Genomic DNA, 18,283 nt, shown 5'->3' with positions numbered 1-18,283 from the left:
AAAATTATTTTAACAAAATCAAGCAATTAAAAAAAATCTCTTTATAATATGAATTTTCAATATTATATGACAATCTATTTACTTTCAAGAAACATAAGACATTCCAATTACAAAAAAACCAGCAAAATTGTAAGCCTAGTAAGTCCTATAAAAATAACCTCTTTCACAAAGTTCATTGTAATATATTGTGGATCATTTTACCAATTTATTTACATATAATCTGAAGTTTCCAAATCTTTGTCTTTCAACTAAAACCTTTATGCCATCTATGTGTAGTTACTGAAAGTAGTACAAAAGTTCTAAAAAGATATTTCTTAAATTAAAACAATTATAATTTTCAATTAATTATATTTACCACGGTTCATTTCTGCTACTTGATAAATAGTGAACTTTGCCAGATCATAACACTTCATCATAAGAAGATATTGTCCTCTGGAAAAAAAATTTTTTTTTTATTCTAAGCTGATAAAAATAATTTTTCTAAAGTAAAGTTTCTTATACTCAGTTACTTAAAATTTTACAGGTACAATACATTGATTATATTTATATATGCATGCATAAAAGGCAATACATTACAGACATTTTACAGTCTAAATAGACCAATTTACATGGATATGTGATGAAACAATTTAGAAAATATGATGCTACAAGAAAAATAGTCATCTCTTTTTGCAATTATCTGCATTTAAACTGCCTTACTTTGTTGCTGAGAAATTACTTAAAAATTAAAATTTAAGGGACATAAAATGAAGAAAACTTTCCATAAATTGCTAAAATGTGGTTCAAGGCTTAAAACACAAAGCAAGCATTCTTCAGAAAAAAAAAATTGTTCTAGCTGGGAATATAACTCAGTGGTAGAGCATTTGTCTAGCATATATAAAACCTTGGATTCAAAGTCCAGTACTGAAAAAAAAATTCCACTTTCTTTTCCCAGTTCTATTAATCCTTAGAGATTATATTTTTGGAAGTAATAATTTGTAAAATGACTCCTTAGTCCAAGTTCTACTACATTTCAAATGCAATTCTTGTGCCACTTTTTTTTTTATGGAATTAGCTAACAATTATTTGGGGCACCTCTGTTAACATATTCAAAACAACTGTTCAAAATGTATTACCTTGCTCTCGTGAGATACGTACTAACTACATAACCATCAACCTAGAAAGGCCTAAAGATCTTAAACGTGCAGTTATGTTTTGATGCAAGGGAAGATCCAGTTATATTATGTAATGTTATCTTAAAGTTTAGCAAAAACAAGAATTGCCTCTGGCTTGCTGGCTGGGAGATAGCCATTGCCCAGAGAGTAAATGTAAAATGAGGAAGTTAAAGAATCAAGAGAGAACTAAAGATCCCAACAGATTGCTCAGATTTGAAGTTATCTTAAGAATTCAATTTCTATGCTCATACCTCATTATATATAATTGGACTCCATCTGGCTGAAAGTGGATGGCACGAGATAACTCCTTGACTGCCCTTTTCAATTTATGCAGCTGTTGAATAATAAATAAACAGAAACTTGGGTTCTAGTAAAACTGAGTATTTCCTTTCTGATGTTTATCCCCTCATACCCTTTACTGCAGAAATTTTGCAGGGACATCCCCTAATACACATGATTTTCTAAAGAATCATCAAAGCAAATGGGATATAGAAAAGTTAAAAAAGAAACAGTTATGGTGCAAGTTGGTTTTTAAAAATTATTTATCTTTAATTTGAAGAATAAACATACATATGTATAATTTTACATTCTAGTTTGTGTGTTCATTCCTTTTTCATTTAACTTTTTAGTTTTTTTTCTCAACCACAACACCAAAATTCACTTGTTAATAAACTAGCATACAAAAGAAAGTAAAATAAAAAGTCAATTTCACTTAATAAGGGAGGATGCTGGAAGCAGTGGTACACTCCTGTAATCCCAGCAGCTCATGAGGGACAGAAGGATCGAAAGTTCAAAACCAGCCTCAGCAACTTAGTGAGGCCCTAAGCAACTCAGTGAGACCCTATCTCTAAATAAAATATAAAAAGGGGGGAATATTGCTCAGTGGTTAAGCACCCCTGGTTTCAATCTCTAGAAAAGCAGATTTATACCAAAATTAAAATTAAATAAATAAATAAAAATATAATAATTGTATAAAATATCTATTTAATATCAATGTATAAAGAAAAATAAGCACTGATTCTTTCATTAATACTGGTCTCACAAACATAAACTGAATTTGTATATATCTGGGGACAAAATCACTATCATTGTAGATATCACTAAAGGAGCACTACATGGTGACAGAAAATTAACCTGGGACAACCAACCACTCCCCTAACCATAATGACTGATGAAAAAAAGAGAATGCCCAAAATTAATTTGTACATGGAAACAAGCAAGACCTGCAGAAACAGTATAAACCATTTGGAAGAAATAGTGGGTAGGTTCAAAAGAGGAAGCCCATAAAGAGAAGAAGTCTGAGATTCATTTAAACAAATTTAAGAATTTCTGTGAAACTTTCTGGCCATTGTGTCATAAGCAGCCTCTGCTTGGGTTGGTTCGATTAATATACCATCCAACCAAACATGCACACTGCTATACCTGTTCTACCAACTGTCCATGTCTATGCATTGGGAAAACCTTGTTTTGGGACAGATGTAGCTTCCCTGGGTTTGGACCTCTCCAGGAAGCCCCCAGGCAGCCTTAGATTGGATTCCCAAGGAAACTGAAAAGCTGAACCAACACCGTAGGAGAACGTATTCCTCTACATATATACACAGGGTTTGATTTATAATTACTTGATTTACATGGGATCATATTGTACACACTTTATATTCTTCTGAATCTTGCCTTTTTCTTAATATTTATTTTTTAGTTATAGGTGGACACAATATCTTTATTTCATATTTATGTGGTGCTGAGGATCAAATCCAGTGCCTCGAGCATTCTAGGCGAGCGCTATATCTCTGAGCTACAACCCCAGCCCCTGAATCTTGCCTTTCTTACTGACATATATCTCATGGGGGAAAAATTTATATATATATATATATATATATATATATATATATATATATATATATAAATAATCAGTCAGCTGTCATGGTTCTGCTCTTTTCAGGGACTGTTTTATTTCAGTGTGCATATACTACAGTGCATACACCCATTACTGTGCACAGATTGATTTTTGCTCTCAGTACAATCAGACAATAGCCCCTGCTACCATGCTGGTGTTTTGGTTTCTGTGTGTGTTCAGGGGAAACACCAGCTTCCCCAAATGGCCTGAGCTTCATTGATGGGGTTAGATTAAGTAAAAACCCACACACTGCAAATATGTTCGCATCTTTCCTAATAGGAGTCAAAGGCAAACTTTTCCTAGGGACCAGACTGAACATATCTTGGATCTTCTGCTTCTGTCATCCAGAAGGTAAGAATTTTGCATGAGACTCCAGTCACAGGAGACCCTGAGACATGGGCAGCAGACAGCAAAATCTCCAGGTAATCCTCAGTGGACAGGTAGTAGAAGAAAAAAACAAGCCTTTGTTGTTTTAAATGGTGATTTTGGAGTTGTTTTTTACCACAGCATAACCTAGCCTATCCAGACTGGAACTAGCTTATCCAGAGGACTTGTAGAAAAGAGGAGGATTACATTTATTTTAAAATTTAACTTGTAAAAATTTAAAGGAAAGTTTTAATGTTTAGATTACCATTCTACATAGAGATCCCATTCTATGAACCCACCCACTCACCAGTATGCCCATGCAAAAACATTAGAACAACAGATTCCAAAATGTTAATAGTAGTTATCCCTAGAGAATATGGATCATTTTTAATTTATTATTTTTCATTAAACTTATTATTTATTTATTTATTTATTTGGATAAATACATTACCTATAATAAATACATATTGCTTTTAAAATAAGGAAAAAAACATACAGTATTATTTTTTAAATGAAAGACAATAAAACCGCACATCTCATAAGCAGAGACTTTGTGAGTATGTAATTATAGTTAACTACACGTGCTTAACATTTATAGCTTATAAGCCCATTTGTTTCTATAGTTAGCTAAGAAAAATAATACATTAAAACATTTAAAATTAATTGAACAGATAGCCATAAAATTAAAATTTGTATTCAAAATTCTCAAACACTAAATACCTTATAATAGGCTTCTGCTCTACAAATATAGCTTTGAATACACGAAGGATCAATTTTAATAGCCTCAGAAAACCAACAAATAGCTTCATTGTAGTTTTCCAGGTGTAGCAGATATATGAGGCCAATGTTTATGTAAGCCAAAGTAACAGTTCTAGGAAAACAAGAAAATCAAATATCGTTAGACATTTTTAATTATTCAAAATGTTCTCCAATTATGGATGAACCTAATGAAATATATACATTAATATACATCAGGGTTTTTTAATGTTTTACCAAAGAAATATGAATTAGTTAACTACTATGCTCTATTAAAAAATTATAAATGCCCTTTATTAAATCCTTGGAGTTAACAATTGTAGAGACTATGCTAGGAACCGAATTCATGGAGTCTCCTAGACTCTTACTAATACTTTATTGCTCCTTGACTTAATCTTGAGTTACCTTGAATTTCAAGCTCAAGTTTTCCTCAATCAAAAGTCTCTACTTTAAGCTATGAATAACAGTGGAAAACGGTTTGGTGGCTTGAGGTTAAAAACCATATCCGCATTGATGTTTGTTGCTTTTCTCTCTTAGAATCAAATAATATTCAGTATAGAGATGACCTTAGACATTATCTTGTTTGATGTCTCTTTCAAAATAAGGAAACTACACATTCAATGATCCAATCTCAGGGAACCCCTAACCCTTTGCCTAGACACCACAGTTCCTACCACCTACTTTCTGACTCTTTGCACGAGAAAAGTCTTTTCTTTTCCTATCTGGCTCAAAAAGGTCCAAAAGAAAATCACGACAGTCATTATGGAACTATCCTCCGTGACTTTCTGGAGACAAGTTCAAAGTTCACATTAGATAGCTAAGTAAACAGTCTGCTAGTCAACATAAAATTAGCTTGATTTGTTACTCTTTCTGACAACTTCCATTTAATGAACACTTCATTGGAAAGAAGGGAATTATTTAATTAAAATCTGTATTTTACAGCTGGCTCTTTGACTTTCAATCTGTGTTCCTTCCTGAAACTATGCTCTAAATGTTACTGGATTTTTCCTTTGCTTTACTAAAAAAATGAAATCAGGAGCTCAAAATAGAGGATTTCTTTCCACTGAGTTAGTTGTATTTTGTGCATAGCAATGATACATTAAGCAGAATATTTGTCATTATTTTAAAACTTGATAATGATTTTCCAGAAATTTCCAAAAGCTCTAGCCTGGGTATCCTCCAACCCTTCCTAAGAGCTTGTTGATTTATTATCTATGGAAATAACTCCTTTGAAACCTATTCAACCTCTCACCTAACACAAACAATTCTTATTTTAGCAGTAGTCTAATTTTAGTGGTATTCTAATTCTAGAATGATTTCATAATTGCCTCATTTTAAGTTATCGATGATAAGGGGAAAAAACTGTTTCTTTTATTTTTTTTTTAATTTTAAACAAAAGTAAAACCAGTATGAAAATAAAACATACCTTTCTAGAGAAATAACAGCTTCAAAGTCATAAATTGCCAGCCACCAAAGTTTTAGATTTACATAGACTATGCCCCGATGTAGAAAACAACTAAAATTCTCATAGCCGTCATTTAGGAGAACTTTAAAATAAAAGAATATGTTTTATTCAGGTTTTGAACAATCATATCTGGGTCAGATTTCAGCCTACACCCTTTCTACTGCTTATTCTTTTTTAACATTACATAAAACAAAATATATCTATGATGAATGTATTTTGTGAGCATAAACAGTATTGAACATAAAAAATGCATTTGTTTATTAGTTAACAATGTGGCTATTAAGGCTCACAAACCCATTAAAACTGGAAGAAATCCTGGTGGTAATCTAATGGAGTCCACTCACTTTCCAGAGAAGGAGATTAAGGTTCAAGGGGGCCAGGTACATTGACCAGAGTCATGATGCAAGGCATTGGCAAAGTTGGGCGTAGAATATAACTCCGGTCAGAAGGGTGTCATTACCCTTGACAGCCTGTTATTATCACAAAGACACTGTTTCTGGCCAAAGAACAGGTTCAGGTACCAACCCAGATCAGGACATATGGCAGAAGTCAGGCTTATTCATAAACCAGGAAAGGTAGCCACAAAGGTGCTCCTCTAAGGCAGGCAAAACTTAGCAATGAGGCAAGCAACTTGACTATGAAATCACAATTTACATGATAAAAAGAACCTCCTCTTGGTGGTTCCAGTGTGCAGCTCTTACCAGTAACCTGCCTAGAAGTCACCTCATGTCTCTGGCTTACTGACTCCCATTCACTTTAAAAAATAAGTTAGTGTATTAAATATGTTTTATACAAGGTTTGACATATATCTTCTGAGCTTCTCAAGCCCTTCTTGGGTTAGGAAGAAAGTTTTGCCAAAAATATTCTTAGTCTGGAACACAAATATTCTCACTTCTGAGTTTGAGGAAGGGTAATCAGCATCTGCAATGATCCTAGAGTAAGTAAATGACCACCTGAATGCCATATGACTGCTCAGTTCACAGCATGGTAGGCTAGCAAGGGAAAAAGCCCTACAGTATGGAAAGTTGCTCTAAAACAATGGGGAAATTCTTAAGGAAAAAGTATTAGAGTTACTTAACCTTTCTATTCTTAGGCTTTACTATCAATAGAATTTAGATGAAGATAGCACCTACCTGATGTCATTGTTTGAACTGTCATTAAGATATTCCATATATAGCACTTAGAACAGTAACAAAATATCCAATAAATGTTAGAGATTATTATTATTATCCTATAAAATATTTTGAGGATCCTTTTTGGTCACGAATGATAAAACTTGCTAAGCTAGCCTATAGGAAAAGACTAAAGCCAAAATCAAGTTGGTCTACTGTGAACAATTAGATAATAGAGATTTTAAATTATCGTTTGATAGTCTAGAAAGGGGAGAACTAAAGAGGCGAAAGTTGGAAAAGAGGAAAATATGAGGAAAAAGCCTTTAGAGAAAGACAAGAGAGAAACAGATTCAGCCAGATGGCGGGGCCGTATGAGACAGGCCGATAGAGCCAGGAAAACCTATAGAGACCTTTAAGTTGTGTGTGCCACATTTATCCTCCTAACTCTAAGCTGTTCTGTATTATGCATGAATTGTTTCTGTTGATGCTACTTTGGTGACTGAGGGAAAGACCTAGGAAGATTTGAAGCAGAGAGAACAGCAGCTACAAGAAGTAAGAAGGCTAGCGATGTAGAATCAGCTGAGGGCAGAAATTAGACTCAGAGATGATGAGATCATTGAATGAAAATCTTCAGCATACCTTCCCAAGAGTCCTTAGAAAGAGAAGGCAGAGCACTAGGCTCCTTTCAGGAGACAACAAGGCTATTTTAGCTGAATATTATTGGACAAGATGACTTCAGGAGGCAAAAGGACTTAGAAATATTTTAGCAGCAATCATCTTAGCCAGACTCCCACAGAGAAGGAAATCTATCTCTTCTTAATTTCCAGATAAAGAGAATCTAGAACCATGAGATTCTACAATTTTGCACCTGGGTGAGCACAGTCATTGGAGAGTTGGGTTCTGGCTGGATTTCATCTGCTAGGATAGGCTCAATCCATGTCACTGTTGACTATTTACTGGTCACTTACTCATGATCAAGAATTGTGCTGGACACATATAAACCAGGGATGCATTGACTGAGGGTAAAGAAGACATTACCATTTTTGGCTGTTAACATACTTTAGCTTCTGAGATGTCTCAAGGCCTATTTTTAATTTAAGCATCAAAAATATGGAATTTGACAAATCCATGGGCTGACTTAGAATAGGATCCAAACCACCAGGACAGTTTAATGCCATTTAAGCAAGCTAACTAGGAAATAGAATGGAGTTTCCAGAATGTTTTCCAGAACTCTATTTACAAAAAGATTTCCTTAACACAACAGTTTCCCCTTGTCATAATTACAGAGAAACATATGCACACATTTACTCACACATACCAAAAGGACATATTAGAATGCTTGTAGCTCAATCATGTGGCTTGTAAGTGTATTTATATAATATGTATATAAATACACACTGAGACCCAGTCTCAGACGGCCCTGCCATCTGGCTGAATCTATTTCTCTCTGGTCTTTCTCTAAAGGCTTTTTCCTCACATTTTCCAATTTTCCAACTTTCGCCTCTTTAGTTCTCCCCTTTCTAGACTATCATGATAATTTAAAATCTCTATTATCTAATTGTTCAGAGTAGACCAACTTGATTTTGGCTTTAATCATTTCCTATAGGCTAGCTTAGAAAGTTTTATCATTCGTGACCAAAAAGGATCCTCAAAATATTTTCTAGGATAATAATAATAATCTTTAACATTTATTGGACAATTTTATTACTGTCCTAAGTGATATATATATATATATATATATATATCCACACAGAGGTATGTATACATATACAATAGTATAATCTAAAATATATTTAATATGTAAGTATATGAATACTAGTATATAGTATTATAGATATTATATTAGTGATCCCACATCCATATTTCCCTCTATGAGACTAAGCTGCTGAACTTCACATCAGATGCGTATGTATGTGCAGTTGAAAGCAAAGTACCTGAAATGCTATAATCCTGTAGTGCTTTACGAGGGTTAGTCTTTCTAAATAAGCAAGCTCGATAATAGAATGACAACCAGTTATTAGGATCTAAGTGAATAGCAATAGAAAAGTCCTGAATTGCTTGTTTATAAAAACTCCTTTTAAAATATGCTCTTGCTCGATGTATCCTAGAAAAGAAAGAAAAGCATTTTAATACATATTGCAAAATATACATTTCTGGTTTTGGTAAACCTATTTAACTAATTTTATATTTGAATAAAAATTGTGCTTATATCTCCATGATTTACAAGGGAGTTTAGTCATGTTGTTAATAGCAAAGAAGATATAGACATTTTATAATAAGGTATACTCTTTGTATAAATAATTATATGCTTACTAATTACATTCTATATCTTAAATACATGCTTATTAATTTCATTTCATTTCTTACATTTGCTGGGGGTAGCAAACTTCTTTGAAATTCTTTAAAAATTCTTTCCTAGTTATTGATGTATTCTGGTTATTTCTTGAGTCAAAGGGATATTACTTGCAGGTAGAGATTGAATTGGTTGGAGAAGAACAAGGAAGCTAATTCAAGGTATTATAAGATACTGCTGTCTTATTAGAGGTCTTATAGATACTGCTGTCTTCTCGGCCATTTTTAAGAATCTGGGGCCAATGAAAGAAAGTTTTTGAAACCATAGGTCTTTATTATGTGATAATCAAATCTTATCACTCCAGAACTTTGGGATAATATAGCATCTCAGGTGTGAGCTGATGAGGGTCTAAAGTACTGAGGCAGTAAAAATTTTAAAAAGGAAGATGTAAAAGTCAGTATGTTTGAAAAATTAACATGGCTTAATGGCATGCAACTATTATAAAAGGTTTACATTGTAAGAATTTGAATTAAGATAGCCTAATCAGACCAACATCATTCTAAATGGAGAAAAATAGAAAGCATTCCCTCTACAAACTGGAACAAGATAGGGATGCCCTCTTTACCACTTTTATTTAACATAGTTCTTGAAACACTGGCAAGAGCAATTAGACAGATGAAAGAAATTAAAGGGATACGGATAGGTAAAGAAGAATTCAAATCAGCACTATTTGCCAAGGATGGGATTCTATACCTAGAATACCCAAAAAGTCCACCAGAAAACTTCTAGAACTAGTAAATGAATTCAGCAAAGTAGCAGGATACAAATCAACACCCATAAATCAAAGGGATTTCTGTATATCAGTGACAAATCCTCTGAAAGGGAAACAAGAAAAACTACCCCATTTACAATAGCATACAAAAAAAAATACTTGGGAATCAACAAAAGAGGTCAAAGATCTCTACAAAGAAAACTACAGAACACTAAAAAATAAATTAAATAAGACCTTTGAAGATGGAAAGATCTACCTTGTTCTGGGATAGGCAGAATTAATATCGTCAAAATGACCAATTCCAATCAAAATTCCAATGACATTTCTCATAAAAATAGAAAAAGCAGTCATCAAATTCATTTGGAAAAATAAGAGATGCAATACTTATCAAGAAGAGTGAAGCAGGTGGTGTCACTATACCAGACCTTAAACTATACTACAGAGCAATAATAACAAAATAGCATGGTACCAGCACCAAAATAGATGTGTAGATCAATGGTACAAAATAGAGGACACAGAAATTACCCACATAATTACGGTTATATTATATTTGACAAAGGTACCAAAAATGTACATTGGAGAAAACATAGCCTCTGCAACAAATGGTGCTGGGAAAATTGGAAATCCTTATGTAAAAAAATGAAATTAAACCCCTATCTCTTATCATGCACAAAACTTAAGTCAAAGTGGATCAAGGACCTAGGAATTAAACCAGAGACCCCACTTCAAATAGAAGAAAAAGTAGGCCCAAATCTCCATCATGTCAGATTAGGCCCCAAATTTCTTAATAAGACTCCTATAGTGCAAGAATTAATATCAAGAATCAATGAATGGGATAGATTCAAACTAAAAAGCTCCTTCTCAGCCAAAGAAACAATCAGTGAAGTGAAAAGAGAGACTACTAATTGGGAACAGATTCTTACCACACGCACATCAGATAGAGCAGTAATCTCTAAAATATATAAAGAACTCAAAAATCTTAACACCAAAAAAAAAAAAAGCAATAACCCAATCAATAAAGGGGCCAAGGAACTAAACAGACACTTCTCAGAAGAAGATATACAATCAATCAACAAATATATGAAAAAAATATTCCACATCTCTAACAATTAGAGAAATGCAAATCAAAACTACTCTTAAGATTTCATTTCACTCCAGTCAGAATGACAATTTTTAAGAATACAAGCAACAATAAATGTTGGCAAGGATGTGTGGAAATGGATACACTCATTCACTGATGGTGGGACTGTAAATTGGTGCAACCATTATGGAAAGCAGTATGGAGATTTCTTGGAAAACTGGGAATGGAATCACCATCTGACCCAGCTATCCTACTCCTCAGCCTATACCCAAAGAACTTAAAAAAGGCATACTACAGGGACACAGCCACATCAATGTTTAGAGCAGCACAATTCACCATAGCTAAACTGTGGAATCAACCTAGATGCCCTTCAGTAGATGAATGGATAAAGAAAATGTGGTATATATACACAATGGAATATTATTCAGCATTAAAAGAGAATAAAATCATGGCATATGCAGATAAGTGGGTGGAGCTAGAGAATATAATGCTATGTGGAATTAGCCAATCCCAAAAAAACAAATGCCAAATGATTTCTCTGATTTAAGGACGATGATTCATAATATGCTGCAGGGCGAGGGTGGTGGTGGTGGAAGGATGGGAGGATTAAACGAACTCTAGATAGGGCAAAGAGCAAAAGGGGAGGGAGGGGAGGGACTGGGGCATAGGGGTAGGAAAGATAATGGAATGGGATGGTCACCATTACCCTAAGTTCATATATGAAGACACAAAGGATGTGACTCTACTTTGATTGGCTTATTTAACTTAGCATGATAGTCTCCAGTTCTATGCTTTATTGGCAAGTACCATAATTTCCTATCTATGGCTGAGTAATATTCCACTGTGTATGCCACATTTTCTTTGTCCATTCATCTGTTGAAGGGCCCTAGGTTGGTTCCATAGTTTGGATATTGAACTGCTATATATGTTGATGTGGCCATGTCAATTCAGGATGCTGATTTTCAATCCCTTGAGAATATGTTGAGGAGTGAGATAACTGGGTAAAATGGTGGTCTCATTTCAAGTTTTCTGAGGAATCTCCATACCATTTTCCATAATGGTTACACCAGTTTGTAGTCCCACTATCAACGTATGGGTGTACCCTTATCCCTGCAATAACGTTTATTGTTACTGATATGTGGATGTTAATGCTAATTAAGGGAGATAGAGGGAAGAATAGAAGTTCTTTGGATTAGACCAAGGGAAATGAAGGTATGGGATGGAGGATGGAAATAAGAAAGACACTAGAATGAATTGGACATAACTTTGCTATGTTAATATATGAATCACAACCAGTGAAACTCCACATCATGTACAATCACAAGAATGGGATCCTAATTAGAAAAATATTCCATGTATGTATAATATGTCAAAATACACTCTAGAGCTGTCATGTATATCTAAAAAGAACATATTAAAAATAATAAAAAATTTAAAATACAAAAAAATCACTATTTTTAATTTAAAGTTTTATGTGACAATATAGTACCACAAATATGCTTCATATCTAATCAAATATGTTAATGTATCATATAATATATGGCAACATTTATGTAGCAATAAATATTCTTTTATGAAAAAAGAACCTTTATTTTAGTTTATATATTTTTTTCTCTCCTCTTTCTCTCTTTCTTTGTTGTTTGTGTGTTAAATGATTCAGGTTCAGGGATTGAATGGTTAAAATATATACCATATTCTAACACATGGAGACTAAATAATACACTATTAAATGACCAATGGATATCTGAAGAAATCAGGAATGAGATAATAAAATACTTAGAGGTAAGTGAAAATAGTGACCCAAAATATCAAAATCTCTGGGACACTATGAAAGCAGTTCTGAGGCAAGTTCATTGCACTGAGCTCATTTGTAGAAAGAATAGAAAGTCAGCAAATAAATGACATAACTTTACATCTCAAAGCCCTAGAAAAAGAAGAATAAATCAAACCCAAAAGTATTAGAAGACAGGAAATAATTAAAATCAGAGCTGAAAGCAATGAAATTGAAATCCCCCAAAATATTTTTTTTTCAAAATAAAATCAACAAAACTAAAGGTTGATTCTTTGAAAAGATAAACAAAATTGATAACCCTTAGCCAAGATGACAAAAAGAAACAGAGGAAAAAACTCAAATTATTAGTCAGTTGTTAAAAAGGAAATATCATCACAGACATTACTTAAATACAGAGGGTAATCAGAAACTATTTATGAAAATTTATGCACCAATAAATTAAATTTTGAATTTAACCTAGATATCCGAATCCTCAGTCTATACCTAAAGGAATTAAAAACAGCATACTACAGGAACACAGCCACATCAATGTTAATAGCAGCACAATTCACAATAGCTGTGGAGCCAACCTAGATGCCCTTCAGTAGATGAGTGGATAAAGAAAATGTGGTATAGATACACCATGGAATATTACTCAGCAATAAAAGAGAATAGAATCATGGCATTTGCAGGTAAATGGATGGAGTTGGAGAATATGATGCTAAGTGAAGTTAGCCAATCCCCTAAAAAAACAATGATGAATGTTTTCTCTGATTAAAGGATGTTGATTCATAACATTATGGGTGGGGGGCATGGGAGGATTAGATGAATTCTAGATATGGCAAAGGGAAGAGAAGTGACATGGGGTAGAAAAGATGGTGGAATAAGATGGACATCATTACTCTAAGTATATGTATGAAGACACAAATGGTGTGACTCTACTTTGTGTACAACCAGAGACTTGAAAAATCATACTCTATATGTGTAATATGAATTGTAATACATTCTACTATCATATATATAACAAATTTAAAATATATGTTTATAAATATGCATAAAATATATATGTATATAAATAGACCTTGATACATCAATAAATTTCAAGAGATACATGACTTGCACAAATTGAACCAGGAGGACATAGAAATATAAACAGATCAATTTCAAGTCATCAAATTAAAAATGTCATCCAAAGCCTACCAACAAAGAAAAGCCCAGGACCAGATGTATTTTCAGCAGAATTCTACCAGACACTTAAAGAAAAATTAACACCAATCCTCCTCAAATTATTCCACAAGAGAAAAGAGGGAATCCTTCCAAACTCATTCTCTGAAGCTAGTATCACCCTGATACAAAAACCAGACAAAGATACATCAAAGAAAATAAACTTCAGACCAATAATCCTGATGAATACAGATGCAAAAATTCTTAATCAAATACTAGTAAATCTGATACAAAAACATATTTAAAAGAAAATGCACCATGGTCAACTAGAGTATATCCCTGGGATACAAGGTTGGTTCAACATACAGAAATCAATAAATATAATTCACCACGTAAATAGGCTTAAAATAAATGCAGAAAAGGCATTTGACAAAATAGAGCCCCCCTTCATGTTTAAAACTAGGGATAGTAGCAACATACATCAACATTGAAAAAGCTAACAAACACAAGGCCAATATCATTCTAAATGGAGAAAAACTCAAAAAATTCCTTCTAAAAAGTAGAACAAGACAGAGATTCCCTTTTTTCACCATTTCTATTCAACATACCCCTTGAAACTCTAGCCAGAGCAATTAGGCAAAAGAAAGAAATTAAAAAGACAAATAGGAAAAGAAGGATTCAAACTATTTCTATTTGCCAACAACATGATTCTATATTTAGAAGACCCAAAAAATCCACCAGAAAACTTCTAGAACTCACAAATAAATTCAGCAAAGTAGCAGGATACAAAATTAATACCCATAAATCAATTTTGTTCCTATACACCAATGATGAAGGAGAAATCAGGAAATTAGGAAAACTATCTCATTCATAATAAGCTCAAAAAAAAAAAAAAACAACTTGGGAATCAACCCAACAAAAAGAGGTGAAATGCCTCTACAATGAAAACTACAGAACACTAAAGAGAGAAATTGTAAAGATCTTAGAAGATGGAAAGATTTCCCATGTTCTTGGATAAGTAGAATTGATATTATCAATCTGGCTATACCATCAAAAGTGCTATCAGATTTAATGCAAGTCTATTAAAATTCCAGTGATGTTCTTCATAGAAATAGAAAAAGCAGCCATGAAATTAATCTAGAATAATTAAAGGACCAGAATTGCCAAAGCAATCTTTAGTGAAAAAAAGTGATGCAAGAGGCATTGCAATACCAGATTTTAAATTATACTACAGAGCTGTAATAACAAAAACAGCATGGTACTGACACCAAAACAGGCATGAATTGTCTCTATGTCTTCTATTCAATGGAATTGAATAGAAGACATAGAGACAAATCCACGTAAATACAGTTGTCTCATAGTAGACAAGGCACCATAAACATACACTGGAGAAAAGATAGCTTCTTCAACAAATGGTGCTGGGAAATTTGTGTCATATATTATATGTATATAATATATATAATATATGTATATGACATAAAAACATAATCTATATTATATATAGATTATATATACATATTATACATAAATACATAAGGATAATATGTATATACATATATATTATATATATTATATTATGTATATATGTATAATATGTATATATATAATATGTATATCTTTGCATCACATTGTACCCATACATGTATACAAGTATTATTTTGAAATTTAAAATATTTTTTAAGACCTAACAAATTTTGGGGTGATCCAAGATGGAGGGGATACAAGATGGCAGGCTAGAGGAAAGCTGCATTCTGTGTCACTCTGGGACCTGGGATTGAAGTAGTGGGAATACTGTTTCTCTGTGAGTGATTAGAGGACCCCTAACAGCTGCCTTGCAGGACTCCTGGCCACTCGTCCACACAGGTCCTCCAGGTGCCTGAGTAGGTAGGACCACAGGCATTAGCACCCAGCAGGAATTCCAGCCACCCCTCTTATGCAGGACACCCAGCGACTGCCCACATGCAGGAACTCCAGCTGCCACTCCCATGTGGAACCCCATCCACCAATGTGGGGCTCCTCGGGTCACCTCCATCTTGGGTCACTGCAACCACTGTCATAGTCCCCTACATGCACTAGCCTGTACCTGGGGACACTGCATTGGTTCGGGAAATAGCCACCAGACACAATACTGCATGCCATAGAGCTGCATCTCTGAACACCCAGCTCAACACCATTACCTAGCCCCACCCAACCTGATACCCCCTCAATTAAAGCAGTCATCTCCATCTTGGGATACCTTACTCACCATCTTTAGTTGGGGCAACTCCCAGCTTGGAACAAGGGCTGGGACTTAGAACCAATATCAAGGTACTGAAAGTCTCAACTCCCCCCCTCTCCCCAGCAGCTGATAACCTGGCACAGTGCCTGCTGCTTCGCAGCTGGTCCATAGCTCACAAAACCGGGTTGCAAAACCGAGTTTCGAACTGCCCAATATAAAACAGCTCTCCACAACAGGTGTGCAGACCCCAGATTACAGCCCATAAGACCTCTGGAGAGAATGGTTCCTGATTGGGAAGTAGAAAGAAAAGGGGTGAGTGAGATACAGTTTAGAGACTAGAGACCAGAAATTTCCAGATCTACAGGAGATATAAAGAGATAAGACCAGGCGCCCACGTCACATGAGTAGGCCCCACATGAGATCCTTGGACCAACCCTCCCATCCTAATATAACCTTCACCATCCTAAAGGTGGAAATACCAGCAAACAACAGACAACCCCACCTATTGGATGAGAAGGGAAGCGGGAAAGATACTGATTTCCAACCAAAACAATCCTGGTTTCTTCCTTCAAAATTTTTTTTTCTCTCTCTTCTCCTGCCCTCACATCCCCAACATTTGTGAAATCAAGTACTTTTCATGGACCAGGCTACTGAGGACTGGGACATCTAAATAGTATATTACAATGGTGTTGCATATTCTTTTATCTCCTATTTTTACATTTTTTTAATTTTCTTGATATTTATGTTTATTTGTTTGTTGTATTCTACTATCTTCCCACTTACTTCTCTCCCCCAAACCACTTTCTCTCTCTTCCCCTGCTAATAACCAACTTCTTTAGGCTCCACTAACAAAATAGATCACTTGGAAGACAGGACCTCAGACAATGAATGAAGACAAAATATGTAATCTTGAAAATAATGGTGACCACACAGTGAAGATGGTAAGAAACCATGAGCATAACATTCAAGAATTATGGGATAACATAAAAAGATCAAACTTAAAAATTATTGGGATAGAGGAAGGCATAGAGTTCCAAACCAAAGGAATGAACAATAATATCAGAAAACTTTCCAAACATGAAGGATGAATTGGAAAATCAAATGTACAGGACCCCAAATGTACAAAATCACAATAGATCCACACCAAGGCACATTATAATGAAAATGCCTAGCATAGAGAGTAAGGAGAGAATTATAAAAGCTACAAGAGAAAGAAATCAGATTACATTTTGGGGAAACCTATTAGGATAGCTGCAGACTTTTCAACCTAGACCCTGAAAGCTAGAAGATCCTGAAACAACATACACCGAGCTCTGAAAGAAAATGGAAGCCAACCAAGAATCTTATATACAGCAAAATTAAGCTTTAGATTTGATGATAAAATAAAAACCTTTCAAGATATGCAAAAGTTAAAAGAATTTACAACTAGAAAGCCAGCACTACAGAACATCCTCAGCAAAATATTCCATGAGGAGGAAACAAAAAACAATGAAAATCGGAAAGGGAAGTATTACAATAAAGGAAATATTAATCAAAGGAGAAACCAAGTCAAATTAAATACCAAAAATAAAGAAATATGACTGGGAGTATGAATCATGTTTCAATAATAACCTTGAATGTGAATAGCCTAAACTCACCAAGCAAAAGATACAGACTGGCAGGTTGGATTTAAAAAAAAAAAATAAATATGCTGCCTCCAAAAGACTCATCTCATAGGAAAATACATCCACAGACTGAAGGTGAAATATTGGAAAAAAACATCTCACTCACATGGACTGCAGAAAATATCAGGGGTTTCCATCTTCATATTTTTTTTAAAAATGGACTTCAAACCAAAGTTAATCAAAAAAGTCAAAAAAGAACATTTCATACTTCTTAGGGAACCATACATCAACTAGACATAACAATTATACATATATATGCCCCAAACAATGGAGCATCTTTGTTCATCAAAAACACTTCTCAAGTTCAAGAGTCAAATAGACAACAACACAATAATTCTGGGTTGACTTTAACACACCTCTTTCATCATTGGATAGATCTTCCAAACAAAAGCTAAACAAAGAAACTATAAAAATCAATAATACAATCAATAATTTAGACTTAACAGATATATATAGAATATTTCATCCATCAACAAGTGAATAGATTTTATTCTCAGCAGCACATGGATCCTTCTCTAAATTAGACCATATATTATGCCACAAAACAACTCTTATCAAAAAAAAAAAAGAGAT

The 18,283-nt window shown here is 34.0% G+C and overlaps 1 protein-coding gene across 1 annotated transcript in view; it reads right to left on the bottom strand.

Annotated features, from left to right (window-relative positions):
• Positions 1 to 18,283, bottom strand: part of Ttc6 (tetratricopeptide repeat domain 6) — a 183,707-nt gene that overhangs the window by 44,274 nt on the left and 121,150 nt on the right. The window contains exons 15-19 of the mRNA XM_026408982.2: positions 8,682 to 8,851; positions 5,597 to 5,717; positions 4,135 to 4,285; positions 1,406 to 1,488; positions 356 to 432 (exon numbers count right to left, since the gene is read on the bottom strand). Of these exons, the coding sequence (XP_026264767.2) occupies positions 356 to 432; positions 1,406 to 1,488; positions 4,135 to 4,285; positions 5,597 to 5,717; positions 8,682 to 8,851 (602 nt within the window). The remainder of the gene's footprint in view (positions 1 to 355; positions 433 to 1,405; positions 1,489 to 4,134; positions 4,286 to 5,596; positions 5,718 to 8,681; positions 8,852 to 18,283) is intronic.

This window comes from Urocitellus parryii, chromosome 6 (assembly GCF_045843805.1).
Source record: "Urocitellus parryii isolate mUroPar1 chromosome 6, mUroPar1.hap1, whole genome shotgun sequence".
NCBI classification, from domain to species: domain Eukaryota; kingdom Metazoa; phylum Chordata; class Mammalia; order Rodentia; family Sciuridae; genus Urocitellus; species Urocitellus parryii.
Note: the sequence above shows the minus strand (reverse complement) of the source record. Positions and strands in the feature narration are given on the sequence as shown.